General features: G+C 59.3%; 1 protein-coding gene across 1 annotated transcript in view; it reads left to right on the top strand.

Annotated features, from left to right (window-relative positions):
* The first annotated feature begins 509 nt into the window (after nt 1-509).
* The window catches only part of EXOC3L2 (exocyst complex component 3 like 2), a 35248-nt gene continuing 16636 nt past the window's right edge, over nt 510-19121 (top strand). Inside the window, 2 exon segments of the mRNA XM_037884457.2 lie at nt 510-638; nt 18131-18819. Coding sequence (XP_037740385.1) covers nt 18150-18819 — 670 coding nt within the window. The 5' untranslated portion in view covers nt 510-638; nt 18131-18149.

The following is a 19121-nucleotide window of genomic DNA, read 5'->3' as shown; positions in this document are numbered from 1 at the left end:
GGAGCAGGGGGCACAGACTCGAACTGATCTGAGGATGGAGCTGGAGCGGTGGCTGTGGTGAGGGGAGCCGGAGAACCGGGGGGAGCTGCAGGTCTGTGTCTGGAAGCACCATAGAGAACGCCCTGGGGTTGCTCCAGCCCTCCCCTGGTGCCCAAGGCAGCTCCTTTGGGCCCCGTTCTCTGGCACCCAGGAGCGACGCACCCCGAGCCCGACGGCAGCTCTTTGGGCCCAGCCTGAGCCGGCACCGGTGGCTGCACTTGGGACCAGGCCCCTGGGAGCCTGACTGGCCTCTCCCCAGATCCGCAGTCCCACGTTGATGCCAGCCCCCCAGCAGCGCCCCCTAGAGCTAACCCTGTGCTGATGCTCCCCTGGGGCATGGGGGGGGGGGGGGAGCCGCTCTCCAGACAGATACCGGTGCAGTCTCCCGAGCCCAGAAAAACCGGTGATTACCCTGCTGCGGCGTGGGAGGCTTCCAGCCAGGGCCACAGGGAAGGGCTTCCTCTCAGGAAACCAGCCCCCCCGCTCCGACACCCTCCATCTCCTCCAGGCGTCCAGCTCACTGCGGAGCCACTGGCCAGTGCGGCTGTGTCCCAGCAGGCAGGAGATGGAGTGAGCCCCAGAGTCACCTTCAGAGCACGGTAAGGGGGGTGTGCGGGACTCCTGCTCCCATGAGCCGCCATCCCCATTCCCCCCACCCGCTGCCCCTGCCCGGCTCTCACTCCAGCCAGCCAAGGGGCCCAAAGCGCTTCACCAATATCCCCAGATGCCGGGCAGGACCAGTCCCCTGGAGGGAGGAAACTGAGGCACAGGGAGGGGAAGAGAGCTGCCCAGTGTCTCACAGCAGGTCAGGGACTCAGCCAGGAATCAGAAACCTGGAGTCCTGCAGCTTAACTCCCTGCTGTAACCACTAGACCCCACTTCTCCCCCAGGATTCTGTGTGTCCGTGAGCCTCACAGCAGGGAGCCACAGGGCTGGGGCAGGCTGTGTGGTATGTCAGGGTCATTAAGCCACTGTCGGGGATGCAGCAGGGTGCAGAGCCGGTGCTGGGTACGTGCCCTGCCAGCAGGGGGAGCCGGAGCCGGTGCTGGGTACGTGTCCAGCTGATTGGAGTTGTTGGTGCCAAGTGAATGGGAATGAGCCACGTCTCTGCCCAGCTGCTGCCTTCACCATCCTGGCAAGCCCAACGCAGCCTGGTCCTGGTATGGTCCAAGCAGGGCTCCCCTGACGAGGCAGATGGGCACAAGCCCCGGCAGCAGCCAGCCCTGTGGTGGGAAGTCCCTGATCTCAAGTCAGTCCCTGTGGGGTGGGGCTGGCTCCCCAGCCAGGCTGGACTTACTGGCCTTGGCTTGGTGCTGCATCCCTTGGGGGGGCCCAGTGGGACTGGGACCCTGGGAAGGGAAAACGGGCCCTCCCCCGTCCATGTGTCTGCTAGACTGGGCCATGTCCCTCTGTGCCTGCCCAGCCCCCCTTGCCCACCCCACATCCCCCCTTCCCCATGGCTGCCCCACCCCCACATCCCTCTTCTCCCTCCTCCCATCTGTCACCCATTCCCCCATCCTTCTGGCTCTTGCCCGCCCACCAACTACCCCTCTCTTTTATCTCTCTGCTCCCCTTCGCCCTTCTCTCTCCCAACTTTGCCCAGCCCCATCCAGCACCAAAGTACAGTTTGACCCCGGGGAGCCTGAGGCTCAGGGACTCACCCAGGCCCCCACAGCAGGGCAGAGGCAGGAAACCTGGCACCTGCCAATCTCGTGGCCCTAGGAGGCCAGCCAGTGCCAGCGCCCCTTTGTCACAGGGGGAGAAAAGTCTACAGACGCTTTCTCTGCCGCAGAGCCAAGAATAGAACCCAGGAGTCCTTGCTTCCCACTCTAACCACTAGACCCCACTCCCCTCCCAGAGCCAGGGATAGGCTCCCTGGCCCCCCTGCTCTAACCACTAGAGCCTGCTCCCATCCCAGTGCTGGGTTAGAACCCAGGAGTCCCTGCTCCCAGCCCCCCTGCTCTAACCACTAGACCTCAGTCAATTTTCCTCACCATGCAACGTGGCCAGACTCTGCAGAAGTTTGATCCCTGGACCTTTGGACTTTTGCTCCCATGCTGTGCAGAGGGGAACCCCCGCTGGCCCTGCCTTGGGAGCAGAGCTTCCAGGCACATTGGCTTTGGCTGCTGGTAATTACTGTATTACCCTCCAAATGCACTGTCTGCCCCCCTCTCCCTGGGCACCCTGCAAGGTCTCTGTCCCTGGGCTTGTCCGGGGGCCATCCTGCAGCCCCTGCTTCTGTGCTGGCCTCAGCGCCTCCTGTCTGTCAGCCCAGAGCAGCCGCTCCTGACAGGGAGGGGTGCAAGGGTGACGGGGGCATGGGTGTGTGTGGGGCGATTGGGGATGGGGTGGGGGGATCTGTGATGCCGTATCACCCAGAAGCCACAAATCGGCCCCCGCCCCCTGGTGCTAGGTGCTGTACGAACACATGGCAGACAGTTCCTCTCCCGAGGGGCCTCCCCAGTCCTGGCCTGCATCTCATCTGCCCCTGTCACTGTCCCCAGAGCCACTCCCATACCCTGTGCCCCGCCCCCGCCCCCCATTGTCGGCTCCGCAGGGCAGGGGTCTCCTTCGTCTCTTGTATGGCTGGAAAGGGGCATCTACTCGCCTGCCAGCCTGATGGCAGGAGTCGGTGCCTCTGCCCCACCGGTGCGGGGTGGCCCAGACTGGCACAGAAAGCTGCCAGCTGGCGTGGCAGTAAGAAGTGAGACAGCTGGGCTCCTTGCAGGCTCTAGGGCAAGGAACACCCCCTCGGCCCCCAGCCAGGGGCTCTCAGCCCCCAGCAGGCCCAACAACCCAAGCCCTGCCGGGCACGTTTCAGCAGAGGCGCCAGGGTGCCCCGAGGGAGCAGGTCCGGAGAATTAACTCCTGTCCCTGATGCAGAGAGGGGCAGGCAGAGGGTCACTGCAGATTGCAAAGCAAGGCAAATGGGGGGTGTGTGGGGGAGGGAGACCCAGGAGTCCTGTCCCTGTCCCCTGCTCTAAGCCACCAGGGTAGGTCTAAGTGGCAAAGAACAAACTCTGCAGCCGTGAGTCTCAGACCCTGCTCTACAGACCCCGGCTCGCGGGCTCGGACTGTGAGGACAAGAACAGCAGTGTAGTCTGAATCCCAGGGAGGTGGGTGGGGCTCAGAGTCTACACGACTATTTTTAGCCCCATAGCCCGAGTCAATTGACCTGGACGCTGGGACTCATTGCTGCGAGGTTATTTTTGCAGTGTAGGCATACGCTAGACCCCACTCCTCTCCCAGAGCTGGAGATAGAACCCAGGAGTCCTGGCTCCCATGCCCCTGCTCTGACCACTAGACCCCACTCCCCTCCCAGAGCTGGAGATAGAACCCAGGAGTCCTGGCTCCCCAGCTCTTTCTTGAGCTGCGAGACCCCAGTCCTTCCTCCTGTGGACACGAGCCCTGTGTGCTGCGGTCCGCTGCCCCCTCCTCGGCTCCTGCCCGGGCTGCCAGCTCAGTGCAGAGGGAGCCAGCCCCGTTTCCTGCCGTCTGCAGCCCTCCGGCCTGGGGGTCATTTCCTGGTCTCAGTCGGCGCCTCCGGAGCTTGGGGATGTGACTCACGGGCTCCCTGCCCCCCAGGGTCCCAGTGCCATGCCAGCAGGGCTCCTGTCCTGCTGCTGGGGGGCAGCCTCTGGGCAGGGCTCCTAGCCTCAGGACCTGCGTGGCACCGGGCACAGCAGGTGCTCTGCCCATTGCTGGCCTGGGCACAGCTGGCATCTGAGCCAGGCAGGGAGCTGCAGAGGGGCGGCCTGGCTTCCCCTTTGTCTAGAGGCCTCCATGGGGCACCCCAAGGTGTTGAGCCCCACGGGGCTGTGGTGTGTGTGTGTGGTGGGGGGGGGCTGCAATTGTGCCTGTTAGACACAAACAAGGGGAGACATGGCAGAGTTTTCGCTGTTCGATCCCCGGGTGTGTGCTGGAAAACGGGTTCGCTCCGTGTCGTCCCCCCCCACACACAGACTTGGCATTTCCCCGGAGAGCTTTGCTGGCCTCTGGGCGAGTCCGAACAAGGAGAGTTCCTGCCCCACAGGCTTGGCTGGGAGCTCTGGCAGGCCCTGGGGGGAAGCAGAGCCTGGAGCGTTGCCTGCCCCGATCGCAGGGCGCAGACGTGGGGTTACGTTATGGTATGGCCGCGGCAGCGCTGTGACGTGGGCAGTGTCCTCACGCTCCATCGCCGGGGGCGAGCTCTCCCGGAGATCAAAAATAATCACCCCGAACAAGGGGGGGTCGCTGTGTCGCCATAAAGCGCTGTCCATGCTGGCGCTTTTCAGCGCTAAAACGTTTGTCGCACGGGGGGGGGGGGTGCTTTTTCACACCCCCGAACGACTAAAGTTTTAGCGCCGAAAGACACAGCCTTAGCTCCAGGGATGGGCAAGAAGGGGCTGGGAAGGGCTTGTCCTTCCCTCGGCTCCTCGCTGTTCACCAGCTGGGTTTTCTAAGTGCTCTAAAATCCACTGGCTGACTTGATGGCTGTGATCTATGGGTGCAGGCGGGTCCCTACCCAGCTCTGGCGGGGGAGTGGGGTCTAGTGGTTAGAGTGGGCAGAGACCTGGAATCAGGACAACCGGGTTCCTTTCTCGGCTTAGGGAAGTGGGGGCAATTGGTTAAAGGAGGAGGGCTCAGAGCCAGGACTCCTGGGTTCTGGCCCCAGCTCTGAGAGCGGCGTGGGGTCTGGTGGTTAGAGTGGGGGGCTGGGAGCTAGGGCTGCTGGGCCCTATCTCCAGCTCTGAGAGCGGCGTGGGGTCTGGTGGTTAGAGTGGGGGGCTGGGAGCTAGGGCTGCTGGGCCCTATCTCCAGCTGTGAGAGCGGCGTGGGGTCTGGTGGTTAGAGTGGGGGGCTGGGAGCTCCAGCTGTGAGAGCGGCGTGGGGTCTGGTGGTTAGAGTGGGGGGCTGGGAGCTAGGGCTGCTGGGCCCTATCTCCAGCTGTGAGAGGGGCGTGGGGTCTGGTGGTTAGAGTGGGGGGCTGGGAGCTAGGGCTGCTGGGCCCTATCTCCAGCTCTGAGAGCGGCGTGGGGTCTGGTGGTTAGAGTGGGGGGCTGGGAGCTAGGGCTGCTGGGCCCTATCTCCAGCTCTGAGAGCGGCGTGGGGTCTGGTGGTTAGAGTGGGGGGCTGGGAGCTAGGGCTGCTGGGCCCTATCTCCAGCTGTGAGAGCGGCGTGGGGTCTGGTGGTTAGAGTGGGGGGCTGGGAGCTAGGGCTGCTGGGCCCTATCTCCAGCTGTGAGAGCGGCGTGGGGTCTGGTGGTTAGAGTGGGGGGCTGGGAGCTAGGGCTGCTGGGCCCTATCTCCAGCTCTGAGAGCGGCGTGGGGTCTGGTGGTTAGAGTGGGGGGCTGGGAGCTCCAGCTCTGAGGGGGGAGTGGTCCCAATCTGGGGTTCTTGGAGCCAAGCGTTCCCAAGAGAGGGCGCCTTGTGGCAAAACAGAAAGGACACCAGGGTTCTGCAGATCTTATCACGCCTGTGTGCACACCCAGGGCTCAGACTCTGGCTCCGACCCTCCCCTGTGAGGAATTCAGGCCTCGTCCAGCCTGCCCCTGGGACGCTCTCCGAATGTGGGCACCCGACTGTGGGGAGATGACCCTGCAGCGCGGCCCCACTGGAAATCAGCCAAGGTCCCAGTCACCTGCACCCCAAATTGAGGGCCCCTTTGGATCTGGGGGCAGCTGAGGCTGGCCCGGCTGGGGGCTGTGCTGGGGTCAGTGAGGCTTCTCCCCTCCAGGGCATGTAGGGCATTCCCATTTGCGGGGCTCAGGTACCAGCGATGGGCCCTACGCTCCCCGCCCCCCACCAACAAACACCCACACAAGGGGGAGGTGAGAGCGACTGGAGACAGCTTGGCTGAGGGGTGGGGCGTTGGGAGCACCCAGGGACTCACAGCAGCTGCAACCGACCCCTGACCGGGGGGGAGAGGGGGGCTGGTCTGGGTGCAGATGTGCGTACATGAGCGTGTGGCATGTTTGGGCTTGTGCCCTGGGTATGTCCACGTGAGCATAAAACTGTGTCCATGCATATGCGTGTGTTTGTGTGCATACTCACACCATTATGCGGGAGCCCCATAACTCAGGTAGCTCCTCACCCGTCCTGCCCCATAGCCCGGCATGACTCAGTGCGGGCATCTCCGCACCTGTCCTGCCCCATAGCCCGACATGGCTCAGTGCGGGCAGCTCTGCACCCGTCCTGCCCCACAGCCTGGCATGGCTCAGTGCGGGCAGCTCTGCACCCGTCCTGCCCCACAGCCTGGCATGGCTCAGTGAGGGCAGCTCCACACCCTTCCTGCCCCATAGCCCGGCATGGCTCAGTGCGGGCAGCTCTGCACCCGTCCTGCCCCACAGCCTGGCATGGCTCAGTGCGGGCAGCTCCACACCCGTCCTGCCCCATAGCCCGGCATGGCTCAGTGCGGGCAGCTCCACACCCGTCCTGCCCCACAGCCTGGCATGGCTCAGTGCGGGCAGCTCTGCACCCGTCCTGCCCCATAGCCCGGCATGACTCAGTGCGGGCATCTCCGCACCTGTCCTGCCCCATAGCCCGACATGGCTCAGTGCGGGCATCTCTGCACCCGTCCTGCCCCATAGCCCGGCATGGCTCAGTGCGGGCAGCTCTGCACCCGTCCTGCCCCACAGCCTGGCATGGCTCAGTGCGGGCAGCTCCACACCCGTCCTGCCCCATAGCCCGGCATGGCTCAGTGCGGGCAGCTCTGCACCCGTCCTGCCCCACAGCCTGGCATGGCTCAGTGCGGGCAGCTCCACACCCGTCCTGCCCCATAGCCCGGCATGGCTCAGTGCGGGCAGCTCTGCACCCGTCCTGCCCCATAGCCCGGCATGACTCAGTGCGGGCATCTCCGCACCTGTCCTGCCCCATAGCCCGACATGGCTCAGTGCGGGCAGCTCTGCACCCGTCCTGCCCCACAGCCTGGCATGGCTCAGTGCGGGCAGCTCCACACCCGTCCTGCCCCATAGCCCGGCATGGCTCAGTGCGGGCAGCTCTGCACCCGTCCTGCCCCACAGCCTGGCATGGCTCAGTGCGGGCAGCTCCACACCCGTCCTGCCCCATAGCCCGGCATGGCTCAGTGCGGGCAGCTCCACACCCGTCCTGCCCCACAGCCTGGCATGGCTCAGTGCGGGCAGCTCCACACCCTTCCTGCCCCATAGCCCGACATGGCTCAGTGCGGGCAGCTCTGCACCCGTCCTGCCCCACAGCCTGGCATGGCTCAGTGCGGGCAGCTCCACACCCGTCCTGCCCCATAGCCCGGCATGGCTCAGTGCGGGCAGCTCCACACCCGTCCTGCCCCACAGCCTGGCATGGCTCAGTGCGGGCAGCTCCACACCCTTCCTGCCCCATAGCCCGACATGGCTCAGTGCGGGCAGCTCTGCACCCGTCCTGCCCCACAGCCTGGCATGGCTCAGTGAGGGCAGCTCCACACCCTTCCTGCCCCATAGCCCGGCATGGCTCAGTGCGGGCTGCTACCTGCCCCATAGCCCAGGTGGCTCAGTGCTGGCTGCTCTCTGCCCCTGTCCTGCCCCATAACCCAGGTGGCTTAGTGAGGGCTACTTCCCCCCCCCCCATCCTGCCCCATAGCCCAGACGGCTCAGTGCCCACAGCACCCTGCCCCCTAGCCCCAGGCGGCTCCGTGGGGGTGGCTCCCTGCCCCATAACCCCAGGCGGCTCAGCGCCGGCTGCTCCCCGCCCCTGTCCTGCCCCAAGGAAGGGCGGGGCCGGCTCGCTGCCCAGGAGTTCCCGGAGCTGCTCGCCCAGCCCCAGCGGTCAAAGGGACGGTGGCGACCGGCGGCGCCGGGTGGCCACCTGCCGAGCCGGACGCGGGGGGCCCCGGCCGTAGGGGCCGCTCTCAGAGGCGCGATGCAGACCCAGGTACCGGCTCCCCACTGCTCGGGGCGAGGGTTGGGGCAGCGGGGACCGTCGCAGGGCCACGCCCGCGCTGGGCTCCCGAGGGGCCGGGCCGGGCCGGGGGGGTTGCAGCCGCTCGGGGTGCCCGGGAGCCCCCCACCCCGTGCCGCTGCTGCAGCCTGGGGTCGCGGTGTCAGGGGCTGGGGGGGATCAGGGGGGCTCTGTGCCGGCCTGGCCCTGTGTGTGTGGGCTCTGTTTTGGTCGGGGTTGAGAGGGGTTCAGGGGGGGCTGTGTGCTGGCTGGAGGGGGGCGGGAGAGGGGTTCGGGGGGCTGTGTGCTGGCTGGAGAGGGGTGGGAGAAGGGTTCAGGGGGGCTGTGTGCTGGCTGGAGGGGGGCGGGAGAGGGGTTCGGGGGGCTGTGTGCTGGCTGGAGGGGGGCGGGAGAGGGGTTCGGGGGGCTGTGTGCTGGCTGGAGGGGGGCGGGAGAGGGGTTCGGGGGGCTGTGTGCAGGACTAGGGGAGAGGAGGATGGGGGGGGCTCTGTGCTGGCCTGGAGCTGTGGGGGGGCTCTGTTTTGGTCTGGGTTGAGAAGGGCTGTGTGCTGGCTGGGGGGTGCGGGAGGGAGTTCAGGGGGGCTGTGTGCTGGTCTGAGGGTGAGGGGGTGTTCAGAGGGCTGTGTGCTGGCTGGGGGGGGGGGCGGGGGAGGGGTTCAGGGGCTCTGGGCTGGCCTGGCAGCCCCAGGGGCATAGGGGGCTGAGCTGTAGGAAGCTCCAGGTGTCTCCTCCTGAGTTCAGAGGTTTGTTGCTGACCCTGATGGGACCAGCTCCCGGGGGAGGGGTTTGGGGGTGGGAAGTCCGGGATTAGCTGGATGCAGTTTTATCTCCATGCCTGCGCCCTCCACCCCCGCCCTCCACCCCCGTGCAGGGCTTAGCAGGCCAGTACCAAGCACAAGGAGTTGGGTCCATTAGTGCCTTCCCCTCGCACGGCCACGTACACCAGTGCCCGCTCTCCTGCCTGGGATTCTTCCCGGGGCAAGTGGCTTCAGAAGGCGAGGGCCAGGACCGTGGCTGGGCTGATGCAGAGCCGTGGCCAGCTGGGCTGTAGCTTGGCATGCAGCCAGGCTGTGCCAGTTGGCAACACCATAAATTAGCCTGTGCTGGATCCTGGCGCAGTCAGTGCCCAGAGAAGCCTCCTCCCGTCACTCCTCCCCTGCAGGGCTGGGCTCTGCTCTCGGCCCGGGCAGAGGCAGGTGCCCAAGGCCACTGCGGAGCCTGCGGGCAGAGCAGGGCAAAGTCCTGTGCTCAGGCCTGGCAGTCGGGCATCAATCTGCTGTCTTCAGAACAGATGAGCACCGGCTCACAGAAGCCCTTTGTCCCCTGGGTGGCTGGGGCCCCCAGGGTGTTTGCTCCCAGGGAGCGGCAGTTTCGCTTTCGTCTTGGCTGCCTATAGAGTGGGGAAGGGGGGCATTTCTCCCTTGGAAATGGAGGCAGAGCTCAGCTCCCCCCAGCGTTCCCCGGCCCAGTCGCCCAGTGCTTGTCAGCCTCCCCCAGCAGGCCGAGCTCGCCAGGCACCGCCCTGGGCATGGCTGGCATCCCATCTGCCTCTCCCCAACAGCTCTGGCAGAACTGGGGGTAAGGGGGGGATCAGCCCCCATGGAATCCGGTTCTCTTTGCCACTGGGCCTTGCTCAGCCCCCCAACCCTGGGCAAGCAACTCCCCCTCTGGGCCTCCATCTGGCCCTGGGCGAAAGGGGGGCGCTCCTGCCCGGGCGAGGAGCTTGGAGATCGAGGGTTGAGAAGCCCCGTACTAGGGTTATTGGAACCGCTGTTGTCTGAAAGTTCACCCAGACCTTGGGGGTGGGGTTGGGGGGCTCAGCCTCCCGGTTGTGCATTTGAGGTGCACGGGGAGGCTGCCTCTGTGCTGGGTCCGGTGGTGATGAGCATCTGTGAAAGGGGTTGGAAGGAATCCACGTTCCCGGTGGGGCAGCTCTGGCTCCCAATCTGAGTCCGGCCTGCGTACCTCTGCGGGCTGGAGGTGTGGGGGTGTGCGTGTGCAGAGAGAAGGGTGTGGAAAGGGGGCTGGGGGGGTGTGGAAAGGGGGCTGGGGGGTGCAGAGAGGTGTGTGTGGGGCGGGGCAGTGTCGGTATACGTAGTTTGTCTCTCGCACTCCAGTACAAAGAATTCTTGTGAGCTGCTCTCCCCCCTCCAGTGTTTGCAGCCGATCTTTGCTGTTCAGCTGAATGGACCCTTGGGCCTTTGCTTTGTCTCCCAGAAATTCCCTTCCCATGTGGCTGATCCTTGTCTACATGGGAGAGTCTGACCAGTTCTACAGGTGTAACTAGGCCCTGCCTAGCCAGGGAAATGACCTAGAATGGCCCTTGCAGAGTCCGTCCCCTCCTCCCTGCCCCCCACACACACTGACACTGAGGTAGGAGCACCTGGGTTTGGTTTAGCTCAACCCCCTTCCCCAGGGATATGAGCTCAGGGCTTGTCTACACCGGAAACTCATCCCAGTGTAGTGAAAGCCGTCCAGCCCTGTGAGGATGAGGGCAGTTATACTGGGATAATGTGCTGGGCCTGGCAGAGTTGTTGCCATGCTGGATGGGGAGGGAGTTCTCCCTTTGTCCCAGTGTCGGGATGTGCCCGACTAAGTTGGTGAAAATCAGCCCTGAACCCATGTGGTTGCACTGGGACAGACACTGCATGTGGAGCAGGGATACACTGAGACGGTGTCCTCAGTGTAGCCTCGTCGATAGACTCATTCCTGTTCCTGGCTCTGTCACTGGCCTGCTGTGTTACCCAGGGCAAGTCACTTTGCCCCTCGGTGCCTCAGTTTCCCCACCTGGGGATAATGACACCGACCTACTTTGGGTAGCACGTTGAAACCAACTGTTGACAAGAGCTGTATGGGTGCGAAGAGCGTCCCCAGGGATGGCACCGTCTGAGTGGGTCACTTTAAATTCACACTTGCCGCAAACACTTCCCACGTAGCCCAGGCCTGAGCTACAGGGTGGGGGCTCCTGAAATGTGGGCAGTTCCCAGGCTGGGCTCACACCACCACCGGACACTGCACTGGGAACACCTGGGCCCAGGCTTACCCCTCTGCCAGCATCTCATCTCCCCTGGGAGCACCACACAGGGCAGGAGCCCCCTCCTTGGGGGTGAGGAAGAGAGACAGCTGGGTTGGGTGCCCTGGCCCGCCTGTGTACCCAGCACTTCTCCCCTCAGAGATAACAGCTAGTCCTGACATGCCAGTGCCCGCAGTCTGGGTGATGGTGCTGAAGGGCCAGGGTTCGAACCCACCCACAAGACGGGGGCGGGGGACAGATGCACATACAAGATTTTGTTTTTACCTCTGTCTTTTCAAAGCCAAACCCAATCCTCGGAAATGGAAGGGAGGGGACCAGGAGGCTGATGCCAGGAGGAGACCCAGAGGCTGGTGGGGGGTAAGGGGTGGAACAGGACGATGAGGTCGATGGTGGGGGGGGGGTAATGGGATCATGAGGTTGATGGGACAGGTGGGGACCATGAGGCTGAGGGGAGGGGACAAAGAGGTGGATGCGAGGGAAGGGGAACCATGAGGCGGGTGCGGGGCGGGGACCAGGAGGTTGATGCGGGAGGGGACCAGGAGGCTGATGGCGGCTGAAGGGACCAGGAGGCTGATGGGGGGGTGGGCGGGGGGAGGAGGAGACCATGAGGCAGCCTGCAATGGCATGTGGCCCAGCCTTGTCTGCTCTTAGCTAATATCCCCAATGGCTGGACATGGGGCGCTAGACGGGGAGGGCTCTGAGCTACTACAGGGAATCCTTTCCCAGCTGTCCAGCTGGTGGGTCTGAGCGCCAGAGGTGGGGTCAGGAAGGAATTTCCCCCCCCCAGGTCAGATGGGCAGAGGCCCTGGGGGGGGTTTCCTCTTCCCCTGCAGCCTGGGACATGGGTCACTTGCAGGTTTGAACTCGTGCCAATGGTGGATCTGCTGAGACGCGATTCATTTTGGGAGCCAAGGACATCAGTGACTCCGCCTGAGGTTCTGGGGTACCGTGGGCGGGGGAGAGGATCTGTGGCCGGATGGACGAGAAGCTCTGGCTGTGGAGGAGGACAAGTCAATTTAGGGAAGCCTGACTGACAGTTTCCTGGGCAATCCTAGTGCCCCCCCCCCCCCCCCCCCCGCCATTGTGCATACAGAGAGCGCGGTCTTTTAAGAAAAAGGCCCCAGAGCAGGAACTGAAAAATCGGTTAATTGCCAGTAGGGTGACCAGATAGCGAGTGTGAAAAATTGGGACAGGGTGGGGGGTAATAGGCCTCTATATAAGAAAAAGCCCCAAATATCGGGACGGTGCCTGTAAAATCGGGACATCTGGTCACCCTGATTGCCAGTGATAAGGAAGCAGACCCAGCGAAAATGCTTGCAGTGAGAAACCAGCAGCTAGAACTTGAACAAAACCAAAAAATAGCTGATCTGGAAGGAGAAGCTGCTGAAAGAGAACGCCGGTGTTTTGAACGTGAACAAAGAATGGCATATATTTGACTGCAGGAACTAGAAGCTAAGGCAGAAATGGACAGACTTAAGCTCCAAATCAAAAGAATAAAGGAACAACAGGAACCGACTGTATCATCCTGGAAAGCCAGCTCCTCTCAACAACAGAGATAGGGATAGAATCTATCCAGTTTGGAACAACGTTGGTACATTGTTTGACTCTAAGCAGTTGTCTGTGTGTAACCCAATTTACCCCAACACTGCCACCTTTTATGTAAATGCTTTTACTGTGAGCTCAGGTGAAGGTAACCCCATAACTTGTGCAGAGAATGTAAAAGTCAAGGGTAAAAGCTGTTTAGGGCAAATTACATCTTCTAACGTCACTCTTGTTAAAGCGGATCTTGTCAAAGAGGAGGATTATTTACCAAATAAGAGTGTGAATAGTGTAATCCTCTATGAGTTTGCTGTAAGGGTGCCTTTAGCCAGAATCTATCTTGAATGGAATGGCATTACACATGAAGTTATAGCTGGTGTAAGGAAGTTATTGCCTAAGGATCGGGGATGATATTAAAGCTTTGTTCAGTCAAGTTGACATAAATCAGTCACAGGAAAGAAATAATCCTGAACCTGTCTACACTACGGGCAAGGATTTGCCTACAGAGGGTTTCTCCAAATGTTTTGTCTGAGGCTGTTTGTCTGTGCAAAGAAGCAGTGTATATGTGGAAAACATTTCTGAGTGTCTGTCTGGTATCTCAGAAGTGAATCTGGCATTAGATAAGGCTCAGGGAAATGTTTCTCTAGAGTAAATTAAAGCTGGTGATCAGGTTAAAGCCCAAACTGAGGAAGGAAGGGGGACAGTCTTGGTGAGTGATACACTGTTGGCTAGCAAAGCTTGGGAAAGTAAGCCTGGCCCAGGTAAAGTGATGTCCTTAAAGTAGCTCCGTGTAATAAGACAGTAGTTGTGAAAACAGCAGCTGTTAAAGGAGGGGACGGCAAAGAGAGTTTAGATGAGCCTAGGCAGCCTTCTGAGCTGGTGGCTTTGTCTAGCTAGTCAGCAGTTTGGGAAGGTGAGGTTAGTGGAATATGAGCATCCCTACACCTTACCTGTTACCTGGGTGGAGAATTGTGACAGTGAAGGAAACGTTCCTGTGCCTGTCAGGGGTATTGACTTGCCTATGGAGGGAGCTACCCTGGTCTCCAAGCAGTTGTCTGTGAACAGCCCTGTGTGCTGGGACAAGGGAATCATAGAATCATAGAATATCAGGGTTGGAAGGGACCTCAGGAGGTCATCTAGTCCAACGCCCTGCTCAAAGCAGGACCGATCCCCAATTAAATCATCCCAGCCAGGGCTTTGTCAAGCCTGAAATGAGATCCCAAGCTGTTTGGCTGTTAAAGGGGAATGTTTCTCCAGCTCTTTTCTGTTTGTAGAGCAGACAGAAAAAGCCTGTCAGCCTATGATGGTTGAAAATGTATCCGTTGACCCAGAGTTGATTCTGGATACAACTGAAGCCCAGGAAGCAAGTGGTCCTGAATTTGTGTAGATACTGTGCACAGCAGGGTGTATTGGTGGGGGGGCTGCCTAGAGTGGGACAGGAATGTGGCATGGCATGGGGTGGGGGAACATGGGATGGGTGTGCATGGGGGATCATATGGGGTACACAGTGTGATGGGTATGGCGGGGGTGGGATGGGCGTACACGGTGTGTGATGCGGCATATCGTGTGGGTTGAGGGTATGCTGGGTGATTGGGGGTACAGGGTATGTGCAATGGGGTACAGGGCATGTGCGATACAGGGTACAGGGCGTGTGCAATGGGGTACAGGGCATGTGTGGTACAGGGTGTGCAATGGGGTACAGGGCATGTGCGATACAGGGTACAAGGTGTGCGATGGGGTACAGCGTTTGTGGGGTACAGGACGTGTGACGGTACAGGGTATGTGAGATACAGGGTACAGGACGTGCGATGGAGTACAGGGTACAAGGCATGTGCGATACCGGGTACAGAGCGTGCGTTGGGGTACAGGGTACGTACAGGCTAATACGAGGGGGAAAGGAGTCCAGGGGAGCTGGCTGTATTTTAAAGAAGCCTTATTGAGGGCGCAGGAACAAACCATTCTGAAGTGCAGAAAGAATAGCAAATATGGCAGGCGACCAGCTTGGCTTAACAGAGAAATCTTTGTTGAGCTTAAACACAAAAAGGAAGCTTACAAGAAGTGGAGACTTGGACAGATGACGAGGGAGGAGTATAAAAATATTGCTCGAGCATGCAGGAGTGAAATCAGGAAGGCCAAAGTACAATTGGAGTTGCAGCTGGCAAGGGATGTGAAAGGTAACAAGAAGGGTTTCTACAGGTTTGTTAGCAACAAGAAGGTGGTTAGGGAAAGTGTGGGACCCTTACTGAATGGGGGAGGCAACCTAGTGACACATGAGGTGGAAAAAGCTGAAGTACTTAAAAATATATATATGTAATTAGGAATGCCAAAAAAGAATTTGAAGAACAGCTAGCCAAAGACAAAAAAAAATTTTGCTCTTACGTTTTGAAACTACATCAGAAGCAGGAAGTCTGCTAAACAACCAGTGAGGCCACTGGACGATCGAGATGCTAAAGGAGGACTCGAGGACGATAAAGCCATTGCAGAGAAACTAAATGAATTCTTTGCATCGGTCTTTATGGCTGAGGATGTGAGGGAGATTCCCAAACCTGAGCCATTCTTTTTAGGTGACAAAGCTGAGGAACTGTCCCAGATTGAGGTGTCACCAGAGGAGGTTTTGGAACAAATTGATAAACTAAACAGTAATAAGTCACCAGGGCCAGATGGTATCACCCAAGAGTTCTGATGGAACTCAAATGTGAAATTGCAGGACTACTAACAGGTTACAGATGACAATCATTTAAATCAGCTTCTGTACCTAATGACTGGAGGATAGTTAATGTGGCACCAATTTTTAAAAAGGGCTCCAGAGGTAACCCCAGCAATTACAGGCCAGTAAGCCTCATTTCAGTATCGGGCAAACTGGTTGAAACTATAGTAAAGAACAAAATTGTCAGACATATAGATGAACATAATTTGTTGGGGAAGAGTCAACATGGTTTTTATAAAAGTAAATCATGCCTCACCAATCTCCTAGAATTCTTTGGTCAACAAGCATGTGGACAAGGGGGATCCAGTGGATTTAGATGTTCTCTGAAAACATCCACTCAGCGTGCAGCAGCAGTCAAAAAAGCCAACAGAATGTTGGGAATCATTAAGAAAGGGATAGATAATAAGACAGAAAATATCATGTTGCCTCTATATAAATCCATGGTATGCCCACATCTTGAATACTGCCTGCAGATGTGGTTGCCCCATCTCACAAAAGGTATATTAGAATTGGAAAAGGTTCAGAAAAGGGCAACAAAAATGATTAGGGGTATGGAACAGCTGCTGTATAAGGAGAGATTAATAAGACTGGGACTTTTCAGTTTGGAAAAGAGACAACTAAGGGGGGATATGATAGAGGTCTATAAAATCATGACTGGTGTAGAGAAAGTAAATAAGGAAGTGTTGTTTACTCTTTCTCATAACACAAAAGCTAGGGGCCACCAAACGAAATTAATAGGCAGCAGGTTTTAAAACAAACAAAAGGAAATATTTTTTCACATAACGCACAGTCACCTTGTGGAATTCCTTGCCAGAGGATGTTGTGAAGGCCAAGACTATAATAGGGTTAAAAAAAGATCTAGATAAATTCATGGAGGATAGGTTCATCAATGGCTATTAGCCAGGATGGGCAGGGATGGTGTCCCTAGCCTCTGTTTGCCAGAAGCTGGGAATGGGTGATGGGATGTATCACTTGATGATTACCTGTTCTGTTCATTCCCTCAGGGGCATGTGGCATTGACCATTGTCGGAAGACAGGATGCTGGGCTAGATGGACCTTTGGTCTGACCCAGTGTGGCCATTCTTATGTTCTTACTCAATGCTTTTTTTGCCTCCGTCTTTATAGACAAGGTCAGCTCCCAGACAGCTGCACTAGGCAGCACAGTATGGGGAGGAGGTGAGGAGCCCTCAGTGGTGAAAGAACAGGTTAAGGACTATTTAGAAAAGCTGGATATGCACAAGTCCATGGGGCCGGACGCAATGCATCCGAGGGTGCTGAGGGAGTTGGCTGATGTGATTGCAGAGCCATTGGCCATTCTCTTTGAAAACACCTGGCGATCGGGGGAGGTCCTGGACGATTGAAAAAAGGCAAATATAGTGCCCATCTTTAAAAAAGGGAAGAAGGAGAATCAGTCATTGGAAAAATCATGGAGCAGGTTCTCAAGGAATCCGTTTTGAAGCACTTGAAGGAGAGGAAGGTGTTGACTGTTCCTGATCGTGGATTCACTAAGGACAAGTCATGCCTGACCAACCTGATTGCCTTCTATGATGAGATAACTGGCTCTGGATATGGGAAAAGTGGTGGTCGTGATATATCTTGACTTTGGCAAAGCTTTTGATACGGTCTCCCAGAGTATTCTTGCCAGCAAGTTAAAGAAGTATGGGCTGGGTGAATGGACTATAAGGTGGATAGAAAGCTGGCTAGATCGTCAGGCACAACAGGTAGTGATGAATGGCTCCATGTCTAGTTGGCAGCTGGTATCAAGCGGAGTGCCCCAGGGGTCGGTCTTGGGGCCGGTTTTGTTCAACATCTTCATTAATTATATGGATGATGGGATGGATTGCTTCCTCAGCAAGTTCGCAGATGACACTAAGCTGGGGGGAGAGGTAGATATGCTGGAGGGTAGGGATATGGTTGGACAAATTGGAGGATTGGTGCAAAAGAACTCTGCTGAGGTTCAACAAGGACAAGTGCAGAGTCCTGCACTTAGGATGGAAGAATCCCATGCACCGCTACAGGCTGGGGACCGACTGGCTAAGCGGCAGTTCTGCAAAAAAGGACCTGGGGATTACAGTGGACGAGAAGCTGGATATGAGTCAGCAGTGTGCCCTTGTTGCCAAGAAGGCTAACGGCATATTGGGCTGCATTAGTAGGAGCATTGCCAGCAGATCGAGGGAAGTGATTATTCCCCTCTATTCGGCACTGGTGAGGCCACACCTGGAGTACTGTGTCCAGTTTTGGGCCCCCCACTACAGAAATGATGTGGACAAATTGGAGAGAGTCAAGTGGAGGGCAACAAAAATCATCAGGGGGCTGGAGCACATGACTTATGAGGAGAGGCAGAGGGAACTGGGCTTGTTTAGTCTGCAGAAGACAAGAGTGGGGGGGGATTTGATAGCAGCCTTCAACTCCCTGAAGGGGGGTTCCAAAGAGGATGGAGCTTGGCTGTTCTCAGTGGTGGCAGGTGACAGAACAAGGAGCAAAGGTCTCAAGTTGCACTGGGGGAGATGTAGGTTGGATATTAGGAAACGCTATTTCACTAGGAGGGTGGTGAAGCACTGGAATGGGTTACCTCAGGAGGTGGTGGAATCTCCATCCTTAGAGGTTTTTAAGGTCAGACTTGACAAAGCCCTGGCTGGGATATTTAGTTGGAGTTGGTCCTGCTTCGAGCAGGGGGTTGGATTAGATGACCTCCTGAGGTCCCTTCCAACCTTATCTTCTCTGATTCTATGATATGGGATACAGGGTGTGCAATGGAGTACAGGGCATGGAATGGGATACAGGGGACAGGGCATGCCATGGCGGTATATGTCGCTAGGCAGCGGTTGGGTGTTCCGTGTCCCCAGCTGCTTCTCCTCCCATGGCACCGGGATCCCCGCATCCCGCACTCGGGGCCTGACCCTGTCTCCTGTGTTGCCAGGTCCCGGGCAGTGGCGGCCATGCCGGTCCTTAAGAACCCCTACAAATTGAAGATGGCCAAGACCAACAGGGCGCCAGGCGGCACTGGGGAGCTGATCCTGGCCCAGGAGAGCAGCACCAACCCCTTTGAGGAGGACTTGGAGGAGAACTCGGGGGAGTCCGTCCCGGGGGACCAGAACCCCTTCCTGGAGGAGGCAGAGGAGCAGGGCAGTGGCTTTGAACGCAACCTCTTCAATGGCAGCCTGGACCGGCGCCGGGCAACGCTAGAGAGACTGGTGGGCCTTTCCCCCTTCCGGCTGGGCAAAGGCAAGAAAGGGGCGGGCAAGGAGAAGGCTCCCGCCGGGGACAAGGGGCCTGACCGGCGCTCCTTCCTGGGCCGCCTGCTGGAGGGGGAGCTGGGCCCCGGGGCCCCGGAGAAGCGGAAGGCGCGGCGCAGCTCCGAGGACTTCAGCCTCCTGCAGCGCTTGAATGGGTGGCGCAAGGACAGCCCGGGCGGGCCGGAGAGCTGCCCGGCCGAGCGCGAGGGTGCCCCCGACGCCGGGAAGCGCATGACCTTCCTCAAGCTGGGCCTGGGGGGCCGGGCGCACCGGGCCTCGCTGGTGGACAAGCCCAGCCCCCCCGAGGCCCCGGAGCCGGCGCGCGCCGCCCAGGAGGTGGAGACCGCCGCCAAGGCCCAGGAGCCTCTGTCAGGTGAGCCGGCGCGCGGCCGTGGGGACCGGGCCCTCCGTGCCGGGTGGGGAGCTGCAGCTGGGGGGCCCTGCCACGAGGGGGGATGTGGGGGAGCGTGTGCCCGCGTACGTCCCGGGAAGGCAGCCTGCCCGACGGAGCCGCTGATGGGCCGAGTCATGTTGCCGGGGCGCCCCCTCCCCTGGACTGTGAGGAGCTGGGGGGGGGAGCCATAGATCTGCCCCCTGTCTGCCCCCCTACTTCTCGCAGGCACTCCCCTGAGCCCCCAGCCCATGAGCCCCTGCAGCTACCCCCTCCCAAGAGCC

This window comes from Chelonia mydas, chromosome 23 (genome assembly GCF_015237465.2).
Source record: "Chelonia mydas isolate rCheMyd1 chromosome 23, rCheMyd1.pri.v2, whole genome shotgun sequence".
NCBI classification, from domain to species: Eukaryota; Metazoa; Chordata; order Testudines; family Cheloniidae; genus Chelonia; species Chelonia mydas.
This window is presented reverse-complemented; position numbering and strand designations above follow the sequence as displayed.